General features: G+C 42.2%; 1 protein-coding gene across 1 annotated transcript in view; it reads left to right on the forward strand.

The window, feature by feature from the left end:
- The first annotated feature begins 221 nt into the window (after positions 1–221).
- LOC145396495 (glucose dehydrogenase [FAD, quinone]-like) overlaps positions 222–23,855 on the forward strand; it is a 38,590-nt gene continuing 14,956 nt past the window's right edge. The window contains exons 1-7 of the mRNA XM_080269866.1: positions 222–357; positions 9,202–9,404; positions 9,895–10,084; positions 10,617–10,751; positions 11,969–12,090; positions 18,092–18,148; positions 23,517–23,630. Coding sequence (XP_080125992.1) covers positions 222–357; positions 9,202–9,404; positions 9,895–10,084; positions 10,617–10,751; positions 11,969–12,090; positions 18,092–18,148; positions 23,517–23,630 — 957 coding nt within the window. The remainder of the gene's footprint in view (positions 358–9,201; positions 9,405–9,894; positions 10,085–10,616; positions 10,752–11,968; positions 12,091–18,091; positions 18,149–23,516; positions 23,631–23,855) is intronic.

Raw genomic sequence — 23,855 nt, forward strand, 5'->3', positions numbered from 1 at the left:
ACCCGGGACCGAGGAGTCGTGAGTTCGAGCCATGCGCGGTAGCTGCCATGCCGAGAGGGGTAGCGCCCTTCTGTCACCTAACAGGGATGTATGATCTAATAAGGTCTAGCTCTGGGGGAACATTTCCACCCTTCTCTCTCTCTCTCTCTCTCTCTCTCTCTTGTGTGAAGAGGTAAATCCACAGTTACTCGTAACAGTTCTCCTGTTATTTCAGAGTGGTGATGCTGAGTACTCTAAAGCGCAGCATGATGGGGGCTATGATGAAGCTGCTAACCATGGCCCTGGTATATAATGCTGGCAGACTCCCCTTCCCAACCCCGCCCACAACACTCCACGCACAGTACGACTTTATAGTGGGTGGGTGCACTGGCTGTGTTGTGTATACCTGTACTGGTGTGGGGGGGTTCATATCTGTAATGGTGTGTGTGTGTGTGTGTGTGTGTTTTATCTGTGGTGATGTGTGGTGGTTCCGTTTTTACCTGTAGTTGTGCGGGCGTTGTCGTCTATGGTGGTGCTTGTAATTTGTCGTGGGATGGGCGTTGCTGTCTCTAGTAGTTTGGGTGTATTATCTACACCTTCAGTGATGTGGGTGTGTTGTCTGTGTGTGTGTGTGTGTGTGTGTGTGTGTGTGTGTGTGTGTGTGTGTGTGTGTGTGTGTGTGTGTGTGTGTGTGTGTGTGTGTGTGTTGTCTGTATATGCAGTTGTGTGTGTGTGTGTTGTCTGTATATGCAGTGGTGTGTGTGTGTGTTGTCTGTGTATGCAGTGGTGTGTGTGTGTGTGTGTGTGTGTGTGTGTGTGTGTGTGTGTGTGTGTTGTCTGTATATGCAGTTGTGTGTGTGTGTGTTGTCTGTATATGCAGTGGTGTGTGTGTGTGTGTTGTCTGTATATGCAGTGGTGTGTGTGTGTGTGTTGTCTATATATGCAGTGGTGTGTGTGTGTGTGTGTTGTCTGTATATGCAGTGGTGTGTGTGTGTGTGTGTGTTGTCTGTATATGCAGTGGTGTGTGTGTGTGTTGTCTGTATATGCAGTGGTGTGTGTGTGTGTTGTCTGTATATGCAGTGGTGTGTGTGTGTGTTGTCTGTATATGTAGTGGTGTGTGTGTGTGTGTGTTGTCTGTATATGCAGTGGTGTGTGTGTGTGTGTTGTCTGTATATGCAGTGATGTGTGTGTGTGTGTGTTGTCTGTATATGCAGTGGTGTGTGTGTGTGTGTTGTCTGTATATGCAGTGGTGTGTGTGTGTGTGTTGTCTGTATATGCAGTGGTGTGTGTGTGTGTGTTGTCTGTATATGCAGTGGTGTGTGTGTGTGTTGTCTGTATATGCAGTGGTGTGTGTGTGTGTGTTGTCTGTATTTGCAGTGGTGTGTGTGTGTGTGTTGTCTGTATATGTAGTGGTGTGTGTGTGTGTTGTCTGTATATGTAGTGGTGTGTGTGTGTGTTATCTGTATATGTAGTGGTGTGGTTGTGTTGTCTGTATATGTAGTGGTGTGGGTGTGTTGTCTGTATATGTAGTGGTGTGGGTGTGTTGTCTGTATATGTAGTGGTGTGGGTGTGTTGTCTGTATATGTAATGGTGTGGGTGTGTTGTCTGTATATGCAGTGGTGTGGGTGTGTTGTCTACATGTAGTGGTGTGGGTGTGTTGTCTGTATATGTAGTGGTGTGGGTGTGTTGTCTGTATATGTAGTGGTGTGGGTGTGTTGTCTGTATATGTAGTGGTGTGGGTGTGTTGTCTGTATATGCAGTGGTGTGGGTGTTGTCTATAGTGGTGTGGATGTGCTGTCTATAATGGTGGGTGTGTCGTTGTTTCTAGTGGTGTAGGTGCGTTGTCTGTACCTGTAGCGGGTGTTACCTTTTTTATAAAGGCGTGGATGTGTTGCCCATAGTTGTAGTGGTGTAGGTCTGTTACCCATAGTTGTAGTGGTGTAGGTCTGTTACCTATAGTTGTAGTGGTGTAGGTCTGTTACCCATAGTTGTAGTGGTGTGGATGTGTTGCCCATAGTTGTAGTGGTGTGGATGTGTTGCCTATAGTTGTAGTGGTGTAGGTCTCTTACCCATAGTTGTAGTGGTGTAGGTCTGTTGCCCATAGTTGTAGTGGTGTGGATGTGTTGCCCATATGTAGTGGCGTGGGTGTGTTGCCCATAATTGTAGTGGTGTGGGTGTGTTGCCCATAATTGTAGTGGCGTGGATGTGTTACCCATAGTTGTAGTGGTGTGGGCGTGTTACCCATAGGTGTAGTGGTGTGGCCGTGTTACCCATAACTGTAGTGGTGTGGGTGTGTTACCTATAACTGTAGTGGTGTGGATATGTTATCCATAGCTGCAGTGATGTGAATGTGTTACTCTTTTGATGGTGTGAGTGTGTTACTCTTGTAGTGGCGCGGGTGTGTTGTCTACACCTGTAATGGTGCGGGTGTGTTGTCTATACCTGTACTAGTGCGTGTGTGTTGTCCATATCTGTAGTGGTGTGGGTGTGTTGTCTATACATGTAGTGGTGTGGGTGTGTTGTCTATACATGTAGTGGTGTGGGTGTGTTGTCTATGCCTGTAGTGATGTGGGTGTGTTGTCTGTGCCTGTAGTGATGTGGGTGTGTTGTCTATGCCTGTAGTGATGTGGGTGTGTTGTCTATGCCTGTAGTGGTGTGGGTGTGTTGTCTATACATGTAATGGTCTTGGATTGTTGGTACCTGTAGTGGATGTGATGACTATGCCTGTAGTCATGTGGGTATATCTATTGAGAGTTGGTGGATGGTGTGAATAATCTATAGTGGGTGAATGATGATATCCAGATAGTGGTGTGGGGTGGCTGGTGTGGGTATAATGGTATATAATGTACATTGGGTCGGCAGTCCTGTGTTGCTGGGGTTAATGATTATAATTGCTGTCTTAAGTGATGAACAGGAAACATCACCCCTCTCGTCTCCCCCCCCCCCACACACATTCCATTGCACAGGCCGATGCAAAACAATGCTTTCAATGATGAATAGACGTCTTCCTCTACCCTCCTGCCCCTCACATATTCCCCACGTCACCTCTCTATCCTTCTCCCACCCCCCCAATATATTCCCCACGTCACCCTCTACCTTTCTCCCTCTATACTTTTCCCTGCACAGACAGATGCAAAACAATGCCGGACACAAAGTAAGTTTCAAAGCCAGGCACAAAATTGTCTGTACAGTCAAATGCAAAACCAAACCATCCACACAGCTAGGCGTGGAGTCAACGTAAACCTGGAAAAATTATACCCATATCTCAAAGTTGTCCTTAGGGAGCTACAGTAGTTTTGGCTCGACCTGTATCTCTTCAATAAACAATTGTTTCAACTGAATGTATGATTCATCCAATATATTACCATTATGCCGGGCATCGAACCCGGGATTCTCAGTTGTGAGCCAGGAAGCAATCCACTACATCAAGGCTTGGTAAAAGTTATCTCACATTGTCACAATCGTGTAACCAATGTCCCTCTGCCCCCACTGTGGGCCTGAAGAGGTTTTAGATAACCCCCTGGCACTCGGGCAAGTAGATACTTTGGTTACAAGATTGTGACAATGTAAGATACCTTTTACCTGATCTTGGTGTAGTGGATTGCTGCCCGGCTCGCTCGCCTAAGAGTCCCGGGCTCGTTTCCCTGCATGATGGTAATATATTGAATGATTTTTTCCTTTAAGTACAGGTTTCTCTTCATTCTGACTTGCCGTAAGTGCTTGGGATAGATTATAAGCATCTACATGCCCGAGTGCCAGAGGATTATCTCAAACCTCTTCAGGCCCGTAATGGAGGCGGAGGGACCCTGGTTACATGATTGTGACAATGTAAGAAAACTTTTACCTAGTCGTGGTGTAGTGGTTTGCTGCCTGGCTCTCACCTGAGTCCCGGGTTCGACTCCCGGCAAAATTGTAATATATTAGATGATTTTTCCTGTGTTAAGTACAGGATTCTCTTTTCTTGGACGTGTGATACTGTACCTCTGTAAAAAAAAAAAAAAAAAAAAAAAAAAAAAAAAGGCTCCTCCAAGAGGAGAATCACACCAGCCGCGATCCCATACATATCTAGCGCGGCTCGGAATATGACCTTGACCTTGACCCACTTTCGCCAATTTCGAATTCGTAGATTTTCATTCCTACTGCACGCCAGTAAGCACTTGTGATATTCTGAGCAGTTGCGAAGTTTTCGTGCTAACAGGCACACAGACCTTGACCTACTTTCACCAATTTCGAACTCTTTGGAGATTTTCATCCCTACTACACACCTGTAGAGTTTTGTGATGATATCTTGAGCGGTTGCGAAGTTATCGTACTAACAGATACACACCGAGAGACAGATAAATTGAAAACAGTACCAGCTTTGCTATAGCGATTGGTCAAAAAAAAAAAAAAAAAAAAAAAAAAAAACTGGATGTGTGATGGCCGGATACGGCATAATCCTATTCCATTTAGAGAAGAAATATGAATCAGAATCTAGAAATCTCTTTCCTCACCCGGAAAGACAACAGAATAACCAAATTGATCAAGGCTGGTTTCTTTAACAATGCCTCGACACGTTGGTTTAGGAAAGCAAAGGGTTATAGGCAGTGGAAAGATATGCTAGTAAAAAAGGATAAGCATTAATCCCCGAACTAGACCTCATCAGATCACATAGCCCTGCTAGGGTTACAGGAGAGCGCTACCCCTCCCAGCACAGCAGCCAACGGGCGGGGCGCGAACTCGCAATCTCACGATTAAGAGCCCGACACCCTACCACCGAGCAACCGCGCTCCCCGGCTGGTAAAAAAGTATATATATATAAGCTGCCCTGTTATATACTGTAGCTAACGAAATCACTTCTTTTACTGCGGTAAATAATCTATGAGCAGATATAATGTAAATGGCAAACGTACTTTGGCCTAGGAATTTTAGATAGTAGACTGAAGTTAAACTTAGAGGAGGAAAAAACAATCTACGAATTTTTGTCTCTGGCTGTTTGTATGTAACAGGAAATATGATTGTGGGAATGAAACTGTGGTTACATATGTAACAGGGTATTTGTATAACCAGCGGTTTCATGAAATCCCTATGAAAATCGAGAAATGAGTTAATATTAGGATGGATTAATTAAGGTCAGGTTAATTTAGACTGAGGTTAGGTTAGCCCGGGATAATCAAGATTAAATTTAGTTGGTTTAGCTAGGTTAGTTAGGATAAGTTAGGTTAGGTTGATTTATATGAATGCTAAGTTGTTAAGCGTTCATATAAATTAACCTAACCTAACCTATCCCAACTAATCTAGCCTAACCTAACCTAAACTTAACCTAGATTATCCTAGTCTAAACTAACCACAGCCTAAATTAACTTAACCTTAATTAACCCATCCTAATTAAAACTCATTTCTCGAATTCCCTAGGGATTTCATGAAATCACTGGTTACACATACTCCCTGTAACATGTATAAGAAATGAAACTGCAGATGTTATATATATATATATATATATATATATATATATATATATATATATATATATATATATATATATATATATATAAATAAATAAATATGTATATATATATATAAATAAATATGTATATATATATATAAATATATATATATATATAAATATATATATATATATATATATATATATATATATATATATATATATATATATATATATATATATATATATATATATATATATATATATATATATATAACGTTGGGTCTGGTTAGTACTTGGATGGGTGACCGCCTGGGAACACCAGATGCTGTTGGCATCCCTACGTGTCAAGTGGGGTTGGTGGAGGATTAGTGCCCCTCCCTGTAAAACAATTAACTCTAAGCCCTTGGCCACCCCGTCTGGGATACATGGCGTCTGGCAATGGATATATATATATATATATATATATATATATATATATATATATATATATATATATATATATATACAGTGGGGTCTCTTTTATCCGAAATTATTTTAACTGTAATATGCCATTAACCGTAAGTTTTACTAAAACGTTCTCATTTCGATTAACTGCAAAAATTTGAAATCTGTCCGAAAATTCAAACATGGCGGGCTTGTTTCCCGCCACTAGCGTTAGTTTACAATAATGCTCCACTAGTCACTAGAGCGAGTTGCCCACTCCCTCACCTGCATCCACCTCCTCGGAAAATTTGGATGATGTGGAAGATGATGTGGATGATGTGGAAATGATTGAAAAAGGAAACAGAAAACATGAAAAAACAACTAGGTTTAAGACTTTATTTGTTCGAATTGCTTACAGTGAATTACGTAATTGTTTTGGTGAAGGTTTCTTTAAGTTTGAGTGAAGATTTATTTAAGTTGACATTTTCTATTTCATTTACAAAAGTGCAGTTACATACGTAGTTACTACAGTGTATTAAGTGGTTTGGTGATGGTGAGTGGCTATTGGGGTGCTGGTGGTGGTGGTGGGCTAGACGTCGCCAGAAATGGGTGATGGGCGAGTACAATAATGTTCCCTTGTATCCTACATATTATTACAGTATCTTTTATCCGAGAAAATCGATTAATCGAAACTTTAAAAGTCCCATGATTTTCGGATAAAAGAGACTCCACTGTATCTATCTATCTATCTATCTATATACCTAGGCTGCTTCTCCCAAGGAAAGGGAGGTAGACGAGACAGGACGACACACTCCCCATTTACTCATCCATTCAAACACATTCATTCGCATCTTAGCCCCAAGGGGGGCTATATATATATATATATATATATATATATATATATATATATATATATATATATATATATATATAGCAGCAGCAGCCATTACATGTCCACTGCCGAACAAAGGCCTCCCCCAACCTTCTCCACGAATTCCTTGACTGAGCCAATCTTTGCCACGTTTTCCCAGCAAATTTCTCTATCTTATCCCTCCACCTCCTATATATATATATATATATATATATATATATATATATATATATATATATATATATATATATATATATATATATATATATATATATATATATAGCCTTGGTACAGTGGTAAACTGTGTGTTCTTACACACTGGAGAGCGAGGGTTCGCGCCCCGCCAGCGTAAAAACTTTGGGAGCGTTCTCCTGGCCACATACTGCTTGGCGGACATAAGGGGTGCTGTGGTTGAACCAGTGTCGCCTACTATAAAAAGTATGCTTGCACCCAGTCGGCTTGCGAGGGCCGATTACACTTGGTTCACAGGCTACACACACATCCAAAGCCACTCCAACACAACAATGACACTTACAAGCACTTCTCACTCTACATACAGTCTCTACCAGACAGCCTAAGCCACTTAGCAGAGATACATTGGCTGTATCGTTCCCACTTCGGTTGCGATAGGCCGGTCCTGCAGTGGACTCTCAAACGGCTGATGACGATGATGACGATGATATATATATATATATATATATATATATATATATATATATATATATATATATATAGATGTATGTATATCTATCTATCTGTATATATATATATATATATATATATATATATATATATATATATATATATATATATATATATATATATATATATATATAGATGTATGTATATCTATCTATCTGTATATATATATATTTATATATATACGTGGAACGACATTGTGGAATACATTATAAATATATCTATATCTATCTACTGTATCTAGGAGAGAGAGAGAGAGAGAGAGAGGTGGCCTGCAGTCCCACCGGACACAGGTTCAAATCCCCTCTGGGCCAGGGAACAGTTTAAGGATTTGAATTTAGTAAAAGCAGACTTTACTTATGTACTAGAAGACCCGACGACATGTCGTAAAAATACGCCCGCTAATATCAATACACCAGTCCTGTATGAGACAGCCCTAGCATGTATTCAATATGGACGGTGGATGTTAGTGCCGAAGTGGTAACATGTATAGGTGTATGGTATGTAGGAGGACTAGTAGGCCTTGGGAACAGGCTGTGAAGCCTTTGCCCAGAGTCGGACACAAATATATATATATATATATATATATATATATATATATATATATATATATATATATATATATATATATATATATATATATATATATATATATATATATATATATATGGTGCCTCTGTAGTACAGTGGTAATGTGTGCGTTTTCGTACATTGAAGAACGACGGTTCGCGCCCCGCCAGGGCAATAAACTTTGGGAGCGTTCTTCTTCCCATGTACTGCATTGGCGGACACAAGGGGTGCTGTGGTTGAACCAGTGTCGCATACTATAAAGTTTGCTTGCGGGCCTATTACACTTGGTTCAGAGAATACACGCACATCCAAACCCACTACAATTACACTTACAAGCACTTCTCACCCTGAGCCACTTGGTAGAGATGCATTGGCTGTATCGTCCCCACTTCGGTCAAGATAGGCCGGTCCTGCAGTGGACACTCAAACGGCTGATGAGATGAAATTATATATATATATATATATATATATATATATATATTAGTGTTGTAGTGGCTTTGGATATGTGTGTGTAGTCTGTGAACCAAGTGTAATCGGCCCGCGCAAGCTGACTGGATGCAAACATACTTTACAGTATCCGACACTGGTTCAACCACAGCATCCTTGGTGTCCGCCAAAGCAGTTCATGGCCAGAAGAACGCTTCAAAAGTTTATTACCCTGGCGGGACGCGAACCCTCTCTCTCCAGTGTTCAAAAACGCACACTTTACCACAGAGGCTCTCTCTTTCTCTCTATATATATACAGATAGATATACTGTATATTTAGTATATATATATATTACATGTCCGTCTCTGGGCAAAGGCTTTCATGGCCTATTCCAAGTCCCAGTAGTCCTCCTACACCTCCACATGTCACAACTTCGGCGCAAACATCCACCATCCATACTGAATACATGCTAGGGGTGTTTCATACAGGACTGGTGTCCTGGTATTAGCGGGGGTACTTTTATGACATGTCGGGTGGTCATCTGGTAGATCAGAAAAGTCTGCTTTTTAAGTAATGAAAATCCTTAGACTGTTCCCTGCCCCAGCCGGGATTCGAACGTGGGTCCATTAGGACTGCAGGCCGTCTCCCTTCCAATTCTGCCACCGCCTTTTTATATATATATATATATATATATATATATATATATATATATATATATATATATATATATATATATATATATATATATATATACTGTATATATATATGGAACGACGCTGCGAGTTCCATTATCTTTTCCTCTAGTGGGAGCAGGGTCAGCAGGTGCGGTGATAGCCTCTCGCCTGGCTGAAGTGAGCGGGTGGCGGGTGCTGCTGTTGGAGGCCGGGGATGTGCCGCCCCCAGAAAGCACAGTGCCTGGACTGGCGCCCCTGCTCATCGAAACACCCGTGGACTGGGCTTACCGGATGTTGCCACAGACTTCGGCGCTTTCGGCTTTCGAGGACCGTGTGGGTTGAAAAGATTTTTTTCTTTTCTTTCCTTTTTGTATCTCTGAATTAGAGAAGGTATTTCATTGGTTTATCCTCCCTGCCACCAGAGTTTATTGAGCTGTGTTAAAGGGACTTTTTTTTTTTTTTTAAATCCCTAAATCTGATTATGTATTTCACTGGTTTACTGATGTTACAACAAACCGTTTTATTGAACTTAGACTCATGTAGTGATGGAGAGAGACATACCAATTGCTGCCACAGGCCTCCACGCTTAAGGTTTTTTAGGACAATAGGTGTTGAAGTGATTAACTGAGATCGTGTTTTTTAATAGTTTAATCATATTAGTGGCTAAAGTGGTGTGTTAGTAGATACAGTGCTGAGTAACAGAAATATTTTTAAAAACAGCGTCATTTGTTTGAAATGGCATATTAATAGAAATGAGAACATACTGTGGCTGCCTTATAAGATTTCACAACACCATTTCTTATCCACCTTATATCTTCTCCAGTCCTTCACGCTCTCAGCCGGGAAGGCCCTTGGAGGCGGGTCATCTGTTAACTGGATGCTGTACGTGAGGGGCAACAGGCGAGACTTCGACAACTGGGCCTCGCTCGGGAACCCTGGCTGGAGTTTCAGGGATGTGTTGCCCTTCTTCAAGAAATCTGAGAACTACCACGGGCCCTTGGATAGTGAGTCGGGTGGGTGGTAGCATGAAAACCAAATATTACTATACTCATTTTACTCGAACTTAGCCTAAAATTCCTAACTCTCCATGAATGCTAAGTTACAACAATAGGTTGACAGTAGAATATGATACTAGTCACGAAAGGATTCTAGGTAAAGGATGTAGAGCCGTAGCGTTGTATTTTTCTGTCTCTGAGCTACATGAAATATGTTCACTTCCATGCAATCTTTTTTCTGAATTAATTCTGTTCGCACTCATGTATAATTTACTTCATCCCTAATCGTGGTGTCCTAGTCTCAAATCTCTGTCAGTCATCCCTAACCTCATTCGATCCTAATCTGACATGTATCTGCTGTAATCGTATTTGCATCTATTCTCATTCAACGTTCATCCCAGTCAGCTTTCGCCTCGGTCACCCCTTATCTCAACGAATTCCAATCTTAACGAATCATAATTTCATTCAACTCTAATCTCTTTCAAAGCCTAATCTCACTAACTCTTACCTTACCACCCTTAATTTTATCGACTCTAATCTTTCCCAACAGCACACTTCCGTGGCAGGGGTGGACCCATGAGCGTCGAGTCCTCTCCATGGGAATCGCCCATCACAGCAGCCGTGTTACAGGCAGCACACAGTCTCGGCTACCCCATACGAGATTACAACAGCGCCGAACAGATTGGTGAGCAGGGATGAAGGATGGATATTATGCAGTAATGTCTTGTTTAACTACACCCTTTTTTTACAATAATCTGGCCTAATATTGCTGTCTCTCCATCTTGAATGCTAAATTGTGGCGGTAGATTAACGCTTAAATATGATGACAAAGTACTATTAATAGAATGTAGGACCAGAGTATTGTCTTGTTCTGCCTCTTGAGCTATGTGAAATAAGCTGTAAAATGATGGAAGTTTAGGCAAAGTATCTTTTTGTATCTTTTTGTTTGACACCTGTTTACTCCATGTAAGTCGTCAACAGAGCTGAACAATTTGGTGAACCGATTTTCTTAACATTTTTTTTTTTATTATTTACGTTTCTAATATGCGTAATAAATTTATTATTCGGTACAAGGTTTCAGCGGTACTGCGCAGACTGAGTTGGAGTGGAGAAAAATGGGTACTTTAATATCGCTTATCAACCATACCTCTTATATCACCTGTATTATGGATAAAGTTGGGAACGAAATATAGAAGTATGAAATGAATAAAGATTATTATAAATGATGGGCTCATTTAAAACTTGTTTTCCTTTTTATTCGTAGGTGCAATTCAGTTATTTATCGATTTTTGTACGTTGCTTTCTGCTCTGAAAGAAAGATTAGGAGAAATACACTGAGGTGGTTTGGACATGTGGAGAGGATGGAGAATGAAAGACTGACTAAGAGGGTGTATGTAGGTGAGGTGGAGGGAGGGAGAGGGAGGGGTAGACCGAGGATGAGGTGGAGGGATGGAGTTGAGAGGTATATGAGGGAGGGGGGGGTGAGTTGGGGGGAGGGGAGTCAAATGGTGGGTGACAGAGTGACTTGGAGGCGTTTTGTCTGCGGCCACCCTTTGCGGGATTAGGGCGTCGGGCTATAGATAGATAGATAGATAGCTTTCTGCTCTTCAATATGAGGCTCAAATGACGTCATACATATTGATGAGGTGGACCGGAGACTGTCCGAGATTAGCTAATAATAGTTTGTCTTGTGTATTTAGCTATTTGTCTGTCTATCGTTCTACTTTTTATTAAGTTTTATGATATTCAAGTGTGTATTTTCTTCTGCGACTAATATTCATGCTTTTTTTTTTTTTTTTTTTTAAGCTATGATATGCACTGTTTGGGGTCCTATCTGTACATGTGAGGATGTTTTCTATTTATCGCCCGCCCTGGAATTAATGCACTATTATTTCACTCCAGGGTTCTCCATCCCGGACTTAACCGTTGGAAATGGAGTGCGTTCATCCACCGCCTCGGCCTTCCTCCAGCCTGCCTCTTCCCGACCCAACCTGCATATCCTCACCAATGCTTACGTCACGCAGGTAAGGGAGCAGGTGTGATAAGTGACCCTTTCTACTAGTGGACTTCATTTTGATTTCATTCTTATTACCGGGTATTCAGCTGAGGAAAGACTTTTACGACTGGAGGGTTACTGTAGATATAGCCTTCATTAACACCTTCACAGTGGAGTCCATACAAAGGTGTACAAAATCGTTCGATGGCAACAAGAACAAGAAGCATTTGGATGCAACACCCGCGCCATACAGGCAGTTTAAATTTCGTTTACACGATCACCGGGCACTTATGGTTTTGGAGTATGCTGTAAAATAATTCTGTAAATGCGATACGCCAAACATTTGACTATTCGCCCTGGCCTGCACTCTTGACCTTAACTGATTGCTCTCAGTCCATACTAGTTAATTTTTTCGTGACCCTTAACCAGTACATAATGTTTGGTGCAAATCATATAATAGCTGCTTAAATTGACCTTACACTGTGACCCTCACTTTTGATCTGTTTTTCTGAAAACAGATTAACTTAATCTCAAGTTAACATTAATCACCTTCATAAGGTTTGATTATATCGACTCTAGACAACTTTGAGTCAAAGGACCGAACTCTGGCCTTGCCCTGTGCCCTTTATCTTTGACCGATTAGTCTCATAACTGAATCATATCGCCCTTTCCCGTCCCACAGTTCTTCCACCAAGTTTGGTCAAAATCGAACATAGCCTGAGAAGACTTACCCTTTACCTATGAACTATTACTTTTTTCTGGCCAAAATTAATCACCTGTTCCTTGATGGTAGTAAATCATTGTCAAATATGGCTCAGATGCTGGTACATTTAATACTTTTGTATTAAGCTTGCTGTGAAAGACAGCCAGATAGACACGAGGACAGACAAACAAGAGCAAACACAAAACCTCCTCACGACGTCGCGCAGGATTAATAAAAACACTGTATATTATCGGATGGCCGCGGTCAATAAATGCGGTATTATGTGGAAAGGTTTGGTGTTAGGAGGACTGGTGTGGTGCTAGGAGGAAGTGTGTAATGTTAGAACAGGTGTGGTGTTAGGAGGATTGGGTGGTGCTAGGAGGAAGAGTGTAATGTTAGAACAGGTGTTGTGTTAGGAGGAAGAGTATAGTGAAAAATGTGGTGAAAGAATTACAGGTGGTGTTAGGAGGACATGTGTTGTGTTATGAGAACAAGTGTGGTGTTAAGAAGAAAGGTGTGGTGTTAGGAGAAAGGTGTGATGGTAGGACAGGTGTCTTGTCATGGGGACAGATGTTATCATGGGTACAGGCGTGGTTATCATGGGTACAGATGTGAGACCATGAGGACAGGTGTGGTATTATGGGGACAGGTGTGGTATCATGGGGATAGGTGTGGTATCATGAGGACAGGTATGGTACTATGGGGACGGGTGTGGTAGTATGGTGACGGGTTTGGTATTATGGTGACAGGTGTGGTATTATGGTGATGGGTGTGGCATTATGGGGACGGGTGTGGTATATTATGGGGACGGGTGTGGTATATTATGGGGACGGGTGTGGTATATTATGGGGACGGGTGTGGTATATTATGGGGATGGGTGTGGTATATTATGGGGATGGGTGTGGTATATTATGGGGATGGGTGTGGTATATTATGGGGATGGGTGTGGTATATTATGGGGATGGATGTGGTATATTATGGGGATGGGTGTGGTATATTATGGGGACGGGTGTGGTGTCCTGGGGACGGGTGTGGCATTATGGTGACGGGTGTGCTGTCATGGGGAAGGGTGTGGTATTATGGGGACAGGTGTGATATCATGGGGACGGTGGTGGTATTATGGGGTCAGGTGTGGTATCATGGGGTCAGGTGTGGTATCATGGGGGCAGGTGTGGTATCATGGAGGCAGGTGTGGTATCATGGGGCAGGTGTGGTATTATGGGTATTGTGTCAGGACAGGTTTGGTATTAGGTGGACAACTGTGGTGTTAAGAAATGTAGTACCATCACAGGTATGAAGTTGGACAGGTGTGGAGTTAAGGGAGACGTAAGGGGTTAAGGGATGTGTTAAAGGAGACATGTTGTGTTAAGACTGGTGTTAAGAGAGACGTGTGGTGACGCGGGAGGTGTTAAGAGAGACGTGTGGTGATGAGGGAGGTGTTCAGGGGAACGTGTGTTGATAAAGGAGGTGTCAAGGGAAACGGGTGGTGATAAGGGAGATGTTAAAGGAGGTATGTGGTGTTTGGATAGGTGTTTTGTAACTTACAGGAGGAGGTGAAACTTTTTCAACTGGAGGGGTTAGATATCACTTTCATTATGAGGTCCACCCAAAGCTAAGCAAAATCGTCTAGTGATAGCATGATTGGCAAAGTATCTCTGTTATATTACGGGTATAAAGGGTTAAAAGATGTGGCACTGGGGAGAGAGGTAATGCAGGCGAGATAGCACAGGTGCAGAGTTCAGACGAAGGCGTCTGTTTTTTTTTTTTTTTTTTTTTATGCGAGGAAGAAGGAACCAAAGGCCATGAGCCCGCAGTAACAGTTCCCTCCAAGAGAAAAACAAAATACAATAGAGAGCCAAATTCAAGATCCGATCATTTTGAGATGCCTGGACACACTACGTTTGAAAGACTGGAGATCATAGGCAGCAGGAAATACAGACAGAGGGAGACAGTTCCAGAGCTGACCTGTTGCATAAATGAAAGACTGGGAGTAACGGTTAACTCTTGCATTAGAGAGCTGGACAGAAAAGGGATGAGAGTTTGCTGCCAGACGGGTGCTACGCGCCCGTCGTAGAGGTGGAGGAATGCAAGCAGACAGTTCAGAGGAGCAGTGACCATTAAAGTAGCGATAGAAAAGAGATAAAGATGCAACAGTGCGGCGAAGAGACAGAGGTTGAAGGGAGTCAGTAAGAGGAGGAGAGTTAATGAGACGAAATGCCTTTGACTCCACCCTATTGAGAAGAGCTGTATGTGGGGAGCCTCCCCACACATGAGAGTTGTACTCCACACAGGGGCGGATAAAACCCCTGTATAGAGTCAACAATTGCGCAGGGGTAAAGAAAGAGCGGAGTCGGCTTAGCACACCCAATCTCTTGGAAGCAGATTTTACAAGAGATGTAATATGATCTTTCCAAGATAAGTCCCGAATAAATGAAACCCCAAGCATGTTCAAGGATGATGCAGGATTAAGCTGAATATTACTGAACATTAGTGGGTATACCTGTGGAAGATTTTGTCGAGTTGATAGGTGTAAGAACTGAGTCTTGGATGCATTAAAGACAACCATATTATTTTACCCCAGTCAGAGATATGAGCCAAGTCAGACATTAGGTGTGCCATAGCCTCATCCCTTGTTTCTTGAAGTAATTGTTGAGATGGGCGTTGCGGGAACCGAATGGAAAGGTGAAGGGTGGAGTCATCAGCGTATGAGTGGATAGGGTTAGATGTACAGCTTAGAAGATCATTGATGAATAAAAGGAAGAGAGTTGGTGATAGGACAGAGCCCTGAGGAACACCACTGTTGATAGATCTAGGAGAAGAACGATGGCCGTCTACAACAGCGGCTATAGAACGACCAGAAAGGAAGCTAGCGATGAAGGCACAGATAGAAGGATAGAAACCGTAGGAGGGCAGTTTGGAAATTAAAGATTTATGCCAGACTCGATCGAAAGCCTTTGAGATGTCAAGTGCAATGGCAAAGCTTTCGCCAAAGTCCCGAAAGGAGGATGACTAGGAGTCTGAAAGGTAGGTGAGAAGATCGCCAGTGGAGCGTCCCTGACGGAACCCATACTGACGATCGGAAAGAAGGTTGTGATAGGAAAGATGTCTTAAAATTTTTCTATTAAGAATTGACTCGAAAACTTTTGAAATACAGGACGTTAAAGCAATTGGACGATAGTTGGAGGGTTGGGAGTGGTCACCCTTCTTTGGGACTGGCTGAATGAGAGCAAACTTCCAGCAAGAAGGAAAGGTACAAGTTGACAGACAAAGGCGAAAGAGTTTGCCTAGGCAGGGTGTAAGCACAGAAGCACAGTTCTTGAGAACAACAGGAGGGACCCCATCAGGCCCATATGCCTTGTTAGTACTGAGGCCAGTGATGGCAGAAAATACATCAACTGAAGAAATTTTAATGTCAGGCATGAGGAAGTCAGAGGGGGGAAGTGATGGAGGAACAGCACCGGAATCGTCTAAGGTGGAATTGGAGGAGAAAGTCTGTGCGAAGAGATCTGCTTTATCAGTAGAAGAAATAGCTACAGAACCATCAGAATAGAAAAGAGGAGGGAAGGATGATGAGGTAAAGTTGTTAGAAAGATTTTTGGCAAGGTGCCAGAAGGAGCGGGAAGAATTCGAGTTGGAGAGTTGAGAGCATTTAGTATGGATGAAATTATTTTTAGTAGAGCGAAGAACAGACTTAGCACGATTCCGGGCAGAAACGTAAAGATTATGTGATTCAGGGGTGGGTTGGCTCCGGTACCTTTTGTAGGCCTTCTCCTTGTTGCAGACAGCATTAGAATAAGCATGATTAAACCAAGGCTTTCTTGCGTTAGTCAAAGGATATGAGAAAGGAATGTATGCTTCCATGCACGAGAGAATAACCTCCATAATGCGCAAGGCACACTCAGATGGCTCACGGCCATGGAAGCAATAATCATTCCAGGGAAAATCAAAGAAGTACTGCCTGAGGGCCTCCCAGTCTGCGGCTCCAAAATGCCACAGACGACGTTTCCCTGGAGGGTCCACAGGCCGTACCGGAGTGATAGGACAGGTTAAGGTAATAAGGTTGTGATCGGAGGAGCCCAAAGGAGAGAAAAGATTAACAGAGTAAGCAGAAGGATTAGTTGTGAGGAAGAGGTCAAGTATGTTGGAGCTCTCTCCAAGGCGGTCAGGGATACGGGTAGGGTGCTGTACAAGCTGCTCTAGGTCATTAAGGATAGAAAAGATGTAGACTTGTTCACCAGGTGGATCCGTGAAAGGAGAGGAGAGCCAAAGGTGGTGGTGAACATTGAAATCTCCAAGAATGGAGATTTCAGAGAAAGGAGAAATGGACAGAATGTGTTCCATCGTAGAAGTAAGATAGTCGAAGAATTTTTGATAGTCAGTAGAATTAGGGGATAAGTAAACAGCACAGATATATTTAGTCAGAGAATGACAGGAAAGCCGAAGCCAGAGTGTGGAGAATTCAGAAGAATCAAGTTCAGGAACACGAGAGCAAGATAAGTCGTTGCGTATGTATACACAACAGCCACCTTTGGCTTTGAAATGAGTATAGAGAAAGTAGGAGGATACAGAAAAGGGTTTGCTGTCAGTTGCCTCAGACAGCTGAGTCTCTGTTAGAAAAAGAAGGTGAGGTTTAGAGGAGGAGAGGTGGTGCTCAACAGAGCGAAAGTTAGATGAAAGGCCGCGAATGTTGCAGAAATGAAGAAGAAGAGAGTCAGACAGTGGTTCCAGGCACCTCGAGTCGTCATCGGGAGAGGGGCAGATGGCGGGGGCATTTATGGTCCCCACCCCTGGCGACTCCGAGGCTGGGTGAATTGACGCCATTTTTGGTGAATTATGAATAGGAAGTGTAGTGTGTACTGTGCATGTAGTTTGGTGAAGATAGTTAGAGAAATTTGTACTGGAGAGCATGCTGGCCTACTCTCTGTGTAACTGAGACACTGAAAAAGTTCAGCAAAGGGGGATGGTCAGGAACTAGTCCTGAGGGCTGATGAAACGGGAGCTCCAGCTCTCCCTGTCATCAGCTATCCAGGGAGTCAGGTGAGATACAGGTAGGCTAATTAAGAGGACTGGTGTGGTGCTAAGAGGACAGGTGTTCAGATAAGGTATATGGACAGTGTGATTAACAATGGGTGAAGATGGACCAATTAGTAAAACAGGGGCGGTACAGGTGCTTTATAGGAAGATGGGTGTGGTATTAGGAGGACAGGTGTCGTGTTAAGGGTGGTGTTAGGTGGAGAGGAATTCTTAGTTCAGAGTTCCCACTTTCTGACAGAGTTAAATGTCAGTGTGATGTCATGTATTAATTTGTAACTGTTTTCACTTGCAGATTGTCTTCGACGGGAACAAGAGGGCGGTGGGTGTACGCTACAGACACGGCGAAAAGGTGTGTACAGACGCGCGGCAAACACATGAGTACACACTTTAAAATATGCATACATTCCTGCATACGTGCATACATGCATATGTGCTTGTATACGCATTCATACATACACATATGCATACATACATGCATACCAATATATATGTTTACCTAAATATATACATACCTCTATATATACTGTACATACCTACATACATATTGACAAGTATACACACATCCCTTCGTGCACACATGCATGCATATTTACTGCATATTCCTACTCATATCCACACGCGTCCGCTCATTAGTTTCTACGCTAAACATTATTTTATAATGCACAAACGTCATTATTATGACCAAATGCTTGTTCTGTCATCTTGCAATGGAAACGTCAGGTGTTTCTTCTTTCTGTTAAAACTTGTATTCAAGAGATTCTGAAGTTGGATATTATTTGCTTTAAGGAACAAAATTAATCTCTAATGAGACTACTGGCTATCACTGGCGGTCAGCCCGGACGCGAAATTTTTTTTCCTGCCCAGTTCCGTCAATTTGCACATATGGCACGTTGCCCTGTGTTTAGTTTGGCAACGCCGCGCAGCAGTGAGCCATATCGGATGCCAGGTTTAGTATTCATCACAATTATTTACTTTTTTTATGCTTGACTATAAATATAATACCTGACTATCTATATTTTACATGGATTGAAAGAATAATAGAGACATAGAGGTCATATAGTGTTCGCTGCCTTAGCTTAAATAAATATAAAAAGGGGCCATACCACTGTCTTTACTTCGTCACTCGTCTGCTGAGAGAGAGAGAGAGAGAGAGAGAGAGAGAGAGAGAAGATGCCCTCTACACTTTGCTAAAATTAGTTATATGTTGATTTAATGAAAATGCGGTACGTCTTAGGGGTGGTACATGACTGCTCGTTGAGAACACTTATCAGTAACATATGTTGTAGGCCTATCCTACTTTCCCTGTCATTTCTTGTCATTGCTCCCAGACGTACGATTCAATCAGCTGTTTACAATCGGCAATGGCGCATCACAGTGACTTTATTTTTTTAATTCCTTGTTTCTATTGATTTACTTATTTTGCACACAATGGTCTATAATGTCTCATGTCTGACCCAATGCCTGTCATCAGCACATGGGAAATAGCATATGGTGCCTGGTGCTGTGTAATATTTAATAAAGATTATACCGTAACAAATAAAGCTTTGCATTTCATCAAATACAAAAACCCTTCAAGCATACTTAACATGAAATAAAGGACATGAGAACATGAAAATAATCTGAAATGTAACCTGACATATGATTTTACTAATATACCTAAGAAAAACAAGAAAATAATCTGAAATCTAACCTGACAAATGATTTTACTAATATACCTAAGAAAATCAAGAAAATAATCTGAAATCTAACCTGACATATATACCTAAGAAAATGTCTAATGAAACATTGATATTCAGGCATCATTGATACCAATATTTCCCAGCTTGCAGCAGAAATACCAAGATTAACCCTTAAGAATGATCATGAAAAGCGTTTTAGGTGATAAAATATTATGGGTCATTAACCTCTCTCTCTCTCTCTCTCTCTCTCTCTCTCTCTCTCCTGTAAACACAGCTGATTGAATCGTACGTCTGGGAGCAATGACAAGAAATGACAGGTAAAGTAGTATAGGCCTACAACATATGTTACTGATAAGTGTTCTCAACGAACAGTCATGTACCACCCCTAAGACGTACCGTATTTTCATTAAATCAACATATAACTAATTTTAGCAAAGTGTAGAGAGTATCTTCCTTGCATACTCACTTTTTATTGATGACCCTGCATGTTATTATTTTATACTGTTTCAAGCTCTCTCTCTCTCTCTCTCTCTCTCTCTCTCTCTCTCTCTCTCTCAGCAGACGAGTGACGAAGTAAAGACAGTGGTATGGCCCCTTTTTATATTTATTGAAGCTAAGGCAGCGAAAACTATATGACCTCTATGTCTCTATTATTCTTTCAATCCATGTAAAATATAGATAGTCAGGTATTATATTTATAGTCAAGCATAAAAAAGGTAAATAATTGTGATGATGGCTCACTGCTGCGCGGCGTTGCCAAACTAAACACAGGGCAACGTTGCCATATGTGCAAAGTGACGGAACTGGGCAGGAAAAAAAATTTCGCAGCCCGGACAGCATACATAATTCAGTTTTCCCTCAAATGCTCGTTATTTTTCTCATTTAGTGAGTTGTTTTCTGTAAATTTTGAGTGGTAAACTTCTCATTAGCTGCTGATCAGTCCAGTTGTGGGGATTTTTTTTTTTTTTTCTGATTTTATGAATAGTAGTGAAGCATGTGTAAGGGTTTAGGGGCATCTAAGTAAGTGGTTCACGATCGGTGGGCGTGCGACAAGGTTGTGTGATGTCCCAATGGTTGTTTAATATATGTACTGTATGGATGGGGTGATTAGAGAAGTAAAAACACGAGTAATGGAGAGAGGGGATGGCGTTGGTAATGAATGGTGGTGGATGGAATATCTCAAGTTTGTTGTATGCTGATGATGCAGTACTGTTGCAAGTACCGGACAAGAACTTGGTAGGCTAGTGCAGAGTTTTACTGATGCTTGTAAGCGTCGTGCCTTGAAAGTATATATAGAAAAGAGTAAAGTGATGGTTATTGAGAGAGAAGGTGACTCCCAGTGCGATGTAACAGTGAATGGAGAGAGACTGGAATTGGTGAGAGAGTTCAAATACCTGGGTACAGTGATAGAAAAGAGAGGAATGTGCAAAATAAGTTGAAAGTAGAGTGACACAAGGATGAAAAGTAGCTGGTGCAATGAAGACCTTGATAAGAAACAGAGGCTTGAGTGTTGCAGCTGCACGAGGCTTACATGAAGGAGTGTTAGTGCCAACTTTAACACATGGATGTGAGACTATGGTGTAGCATGAAAACGAAAAGTCAAGAGTAAGAGCAGTGGAGATGGGACTGCCGAGGAATGTATGTGGAGTACTGAGGGTGGATAGGATACGAAATAATGTGATTCGTGAAAGATGCGGAGTGAGGAAGTCGGTGAACACCAGAATCGAAGAGAGTGTACTGAGATGGTATGGTCATGTGGAGAGAATGGATAACAACAGAGTGGTGAAACAGGTATATCTGAGAGAATTCGAAAGAGGGAGGAGGCGAGGTAAGCCAAGGAGAAGGTGGAGAGATATGGTGGATGAATGTATGAGGAAGAGAGGTTTGGAAGTCGGTGAGGCTAGGGAACTGACAGAACATCGAGCTGGCTGGATGAATGTTGAGGAGAAGTGCATGATCAGGGATTTTGGCACCCCTTTTTAACGTGGCAGCGTCTGGACTGACTCTGTCGGGGACGATTATGTGAAGCTACAGAACGTGGTGAATGTTTTTTTGGCGTATCCGATAGAGCCAGGATTCCGGGGGCTTGAATGATGAGTGAATGGAAGCGTGGCCCATTGGATTGGGCAAATTTGGGCTGTCTGGACATTGCTACTGCTCACCCTGCCCTGGGGTGGGAAAGGAGGTCCGGATGATGATAATGATGAATTTAGAAATAAATAACTAAAGAATTATCACAAAATAACATTTTTTGTCTTGCCGGAGATGCTGATGGTCCTAATCATCATCATCATCATCATCATCATCACTATTTTCGCTACAATAAGTAGTGTTGCGAATGTGGGTCGTATTCTAATGGGTTTGTGAGACTTCGTAGTGTACTTTTCTCTGGGAATTATTTAGCTTTTTACATTTCAGCAACCTCTTGGAACTCTATCTATCTATCTATCTATTGCCAGACGCCTCAATCTCGTTCGGGGTGGCCACAAACAAATCGCCTCCACGTCGCCCTGTCCCTCGTCATTTCACTGCCCTGCTCCCAACTCACACACCCCTCTTTCATATACCTCTCCACCCCATCCCTCCATCTCATCCTCCCCCTCCCTCTCCCCCCCTCCACCTCACTCACATACACTCTCTTCGTCAGTCTTTCACCCTCCATCCTCTCCACATGGCCAGACCACCTCAGTGTGTTCCTCCTAACGTTTCCTATCACATCCACATCCACACCACAACGTTCCTTTATATCCTCCTTGGAACTCACTATGCCGGTCGCTTCGGCCAGTTTCTCTTGTGTCCCGCCCCCTACTGATGCTCCGCCCCCTTCCAGCTCTACTCGTTGCTGATTGGCTGAGATAATTATTCTTCTTACTGACAGAATAATGAACCTTACCACGAAATAGTATTGTATTATTTATTTTACTTTGAATTCATTTCTTTATGACAAAGGAAGCACTATAATTTGCTAACTGAATCAAAATCAGTTTGAAAAGAATCAACTTGCCTCCTCCCGCGACTGCAGCTAAGTTTTGCCGCCAAGAAAGTTCGGAGCTTGGCAATAACACGTCGCAGCTGTGCCGCTATTACTGTTAAACATATTAAGTCACCTATTTGTCATGGCTGGTAAGTTACCACAGTATCATAACCATATTGTAATTTTCCCTATTTATTTCCTTAATATCAGAGGTTTGAACATAGAAGTAGGAAAACGAAATGTCACTGGCTTTGCTTCAAAATAAGAAATCTCATTCTATACACGTGAAGTCAGTGAAATCTTATAGAGGGAAAAGGGCTTTGTGTGTGTGTGGATACCATATTTAAGGAAAAATGTCAAAACACTAAGTTCTTTGTAGAATGTATACCTTTTTATTTTCATAGAGGGAACTTTCGCTACTTTACAAACCTTTCAGGCCGATGACGTTCCTTGGTACTTTTTTCCAACATCCTTTACTACAAAACATTTCCTAGTTAAATGGAAAAGGTATCTGTGCAGTTAACGGGTTAAGTAAAAGTTTTGTTGCTTCGATTGGCGAGAGCGCCTAACATGTTTACCCAACAGTGGCACGGCAAAGACTGGCTCAGAACTCCTACTCGGACCGACGGGTGAGTGGGCGTGGCCAAGGGGGCGGGGCACAAGAGAAACTGGCCAACGCGACCGGTATAGTGCTAACTACTGTGTCAACAGTAAAAAGATATGGTGTGGATACATTAGCTTTAATAGATATTGCTTAAGTGCTACAAATACCCTTTGCCACGTAGGACACGATAATGAGTAATGAAGGAAGTGATTATGATAATGATGAAAAAGATTGATGCAATATTCCTGCCCTTTAAGTGCGTAAATGTGTGTGTGTGTGTGTGTGTGTGTGTGTGTGTGTGTGTGTGTGTCAGAGACAGAGAGAGAGAGAGAGAGCTTCTATTCCTATTCCTGCTACTATACAAACAATGCACAACCCCCCTCTTCCGTAAATACGTGTGGAGTGAGTGCGAGCAAGGTTGATGATGATGATAACTAACCCTTTCATCCCCGTACATAAGGAATGGAGTGTGGGTGCGAGCAAAGAGGTGGTGCTGAGTGCGGGGGCCATCAGGTCACCCCAGGTACTAATGCTGTCGGGGATCGGTCCGGCCTGGCACCTCAACCAGCACGGGGTGAGTCATTCTATACCCTTGTTACTCAAATTTGGCCTACTGTAGAATTGCCATAGCTCCATCTTGAATACGGACTTGCTACAATAGATTAACGCCATAATATTATGCAGATCACGAAGAAGTGCTGTGAAAAGGATGTATAGAAAAAGGCTTATTCTGTCACTGAACTACGTTAATAAGTTGGAAAAAGTAAAAAATCTAGGGCACGTTAGGGTAAAATGACTA

The sequence above is a fragment of the Coenobita brevimanus genome, chromosome 38 (genome assembly GCF_032717465.1).
Source record: "Coenobita brevimanus isolate Jiangsu-jjx chromosome 38, ASM3271746v2, whole genome shotgun sequence".
Lineage (NCBI taxonomy): Eukaryota > Metazoa > Arthropoda > Malacostraca > Decapoda > Coenobitidae > Coenobita > Coenobita brevimanus.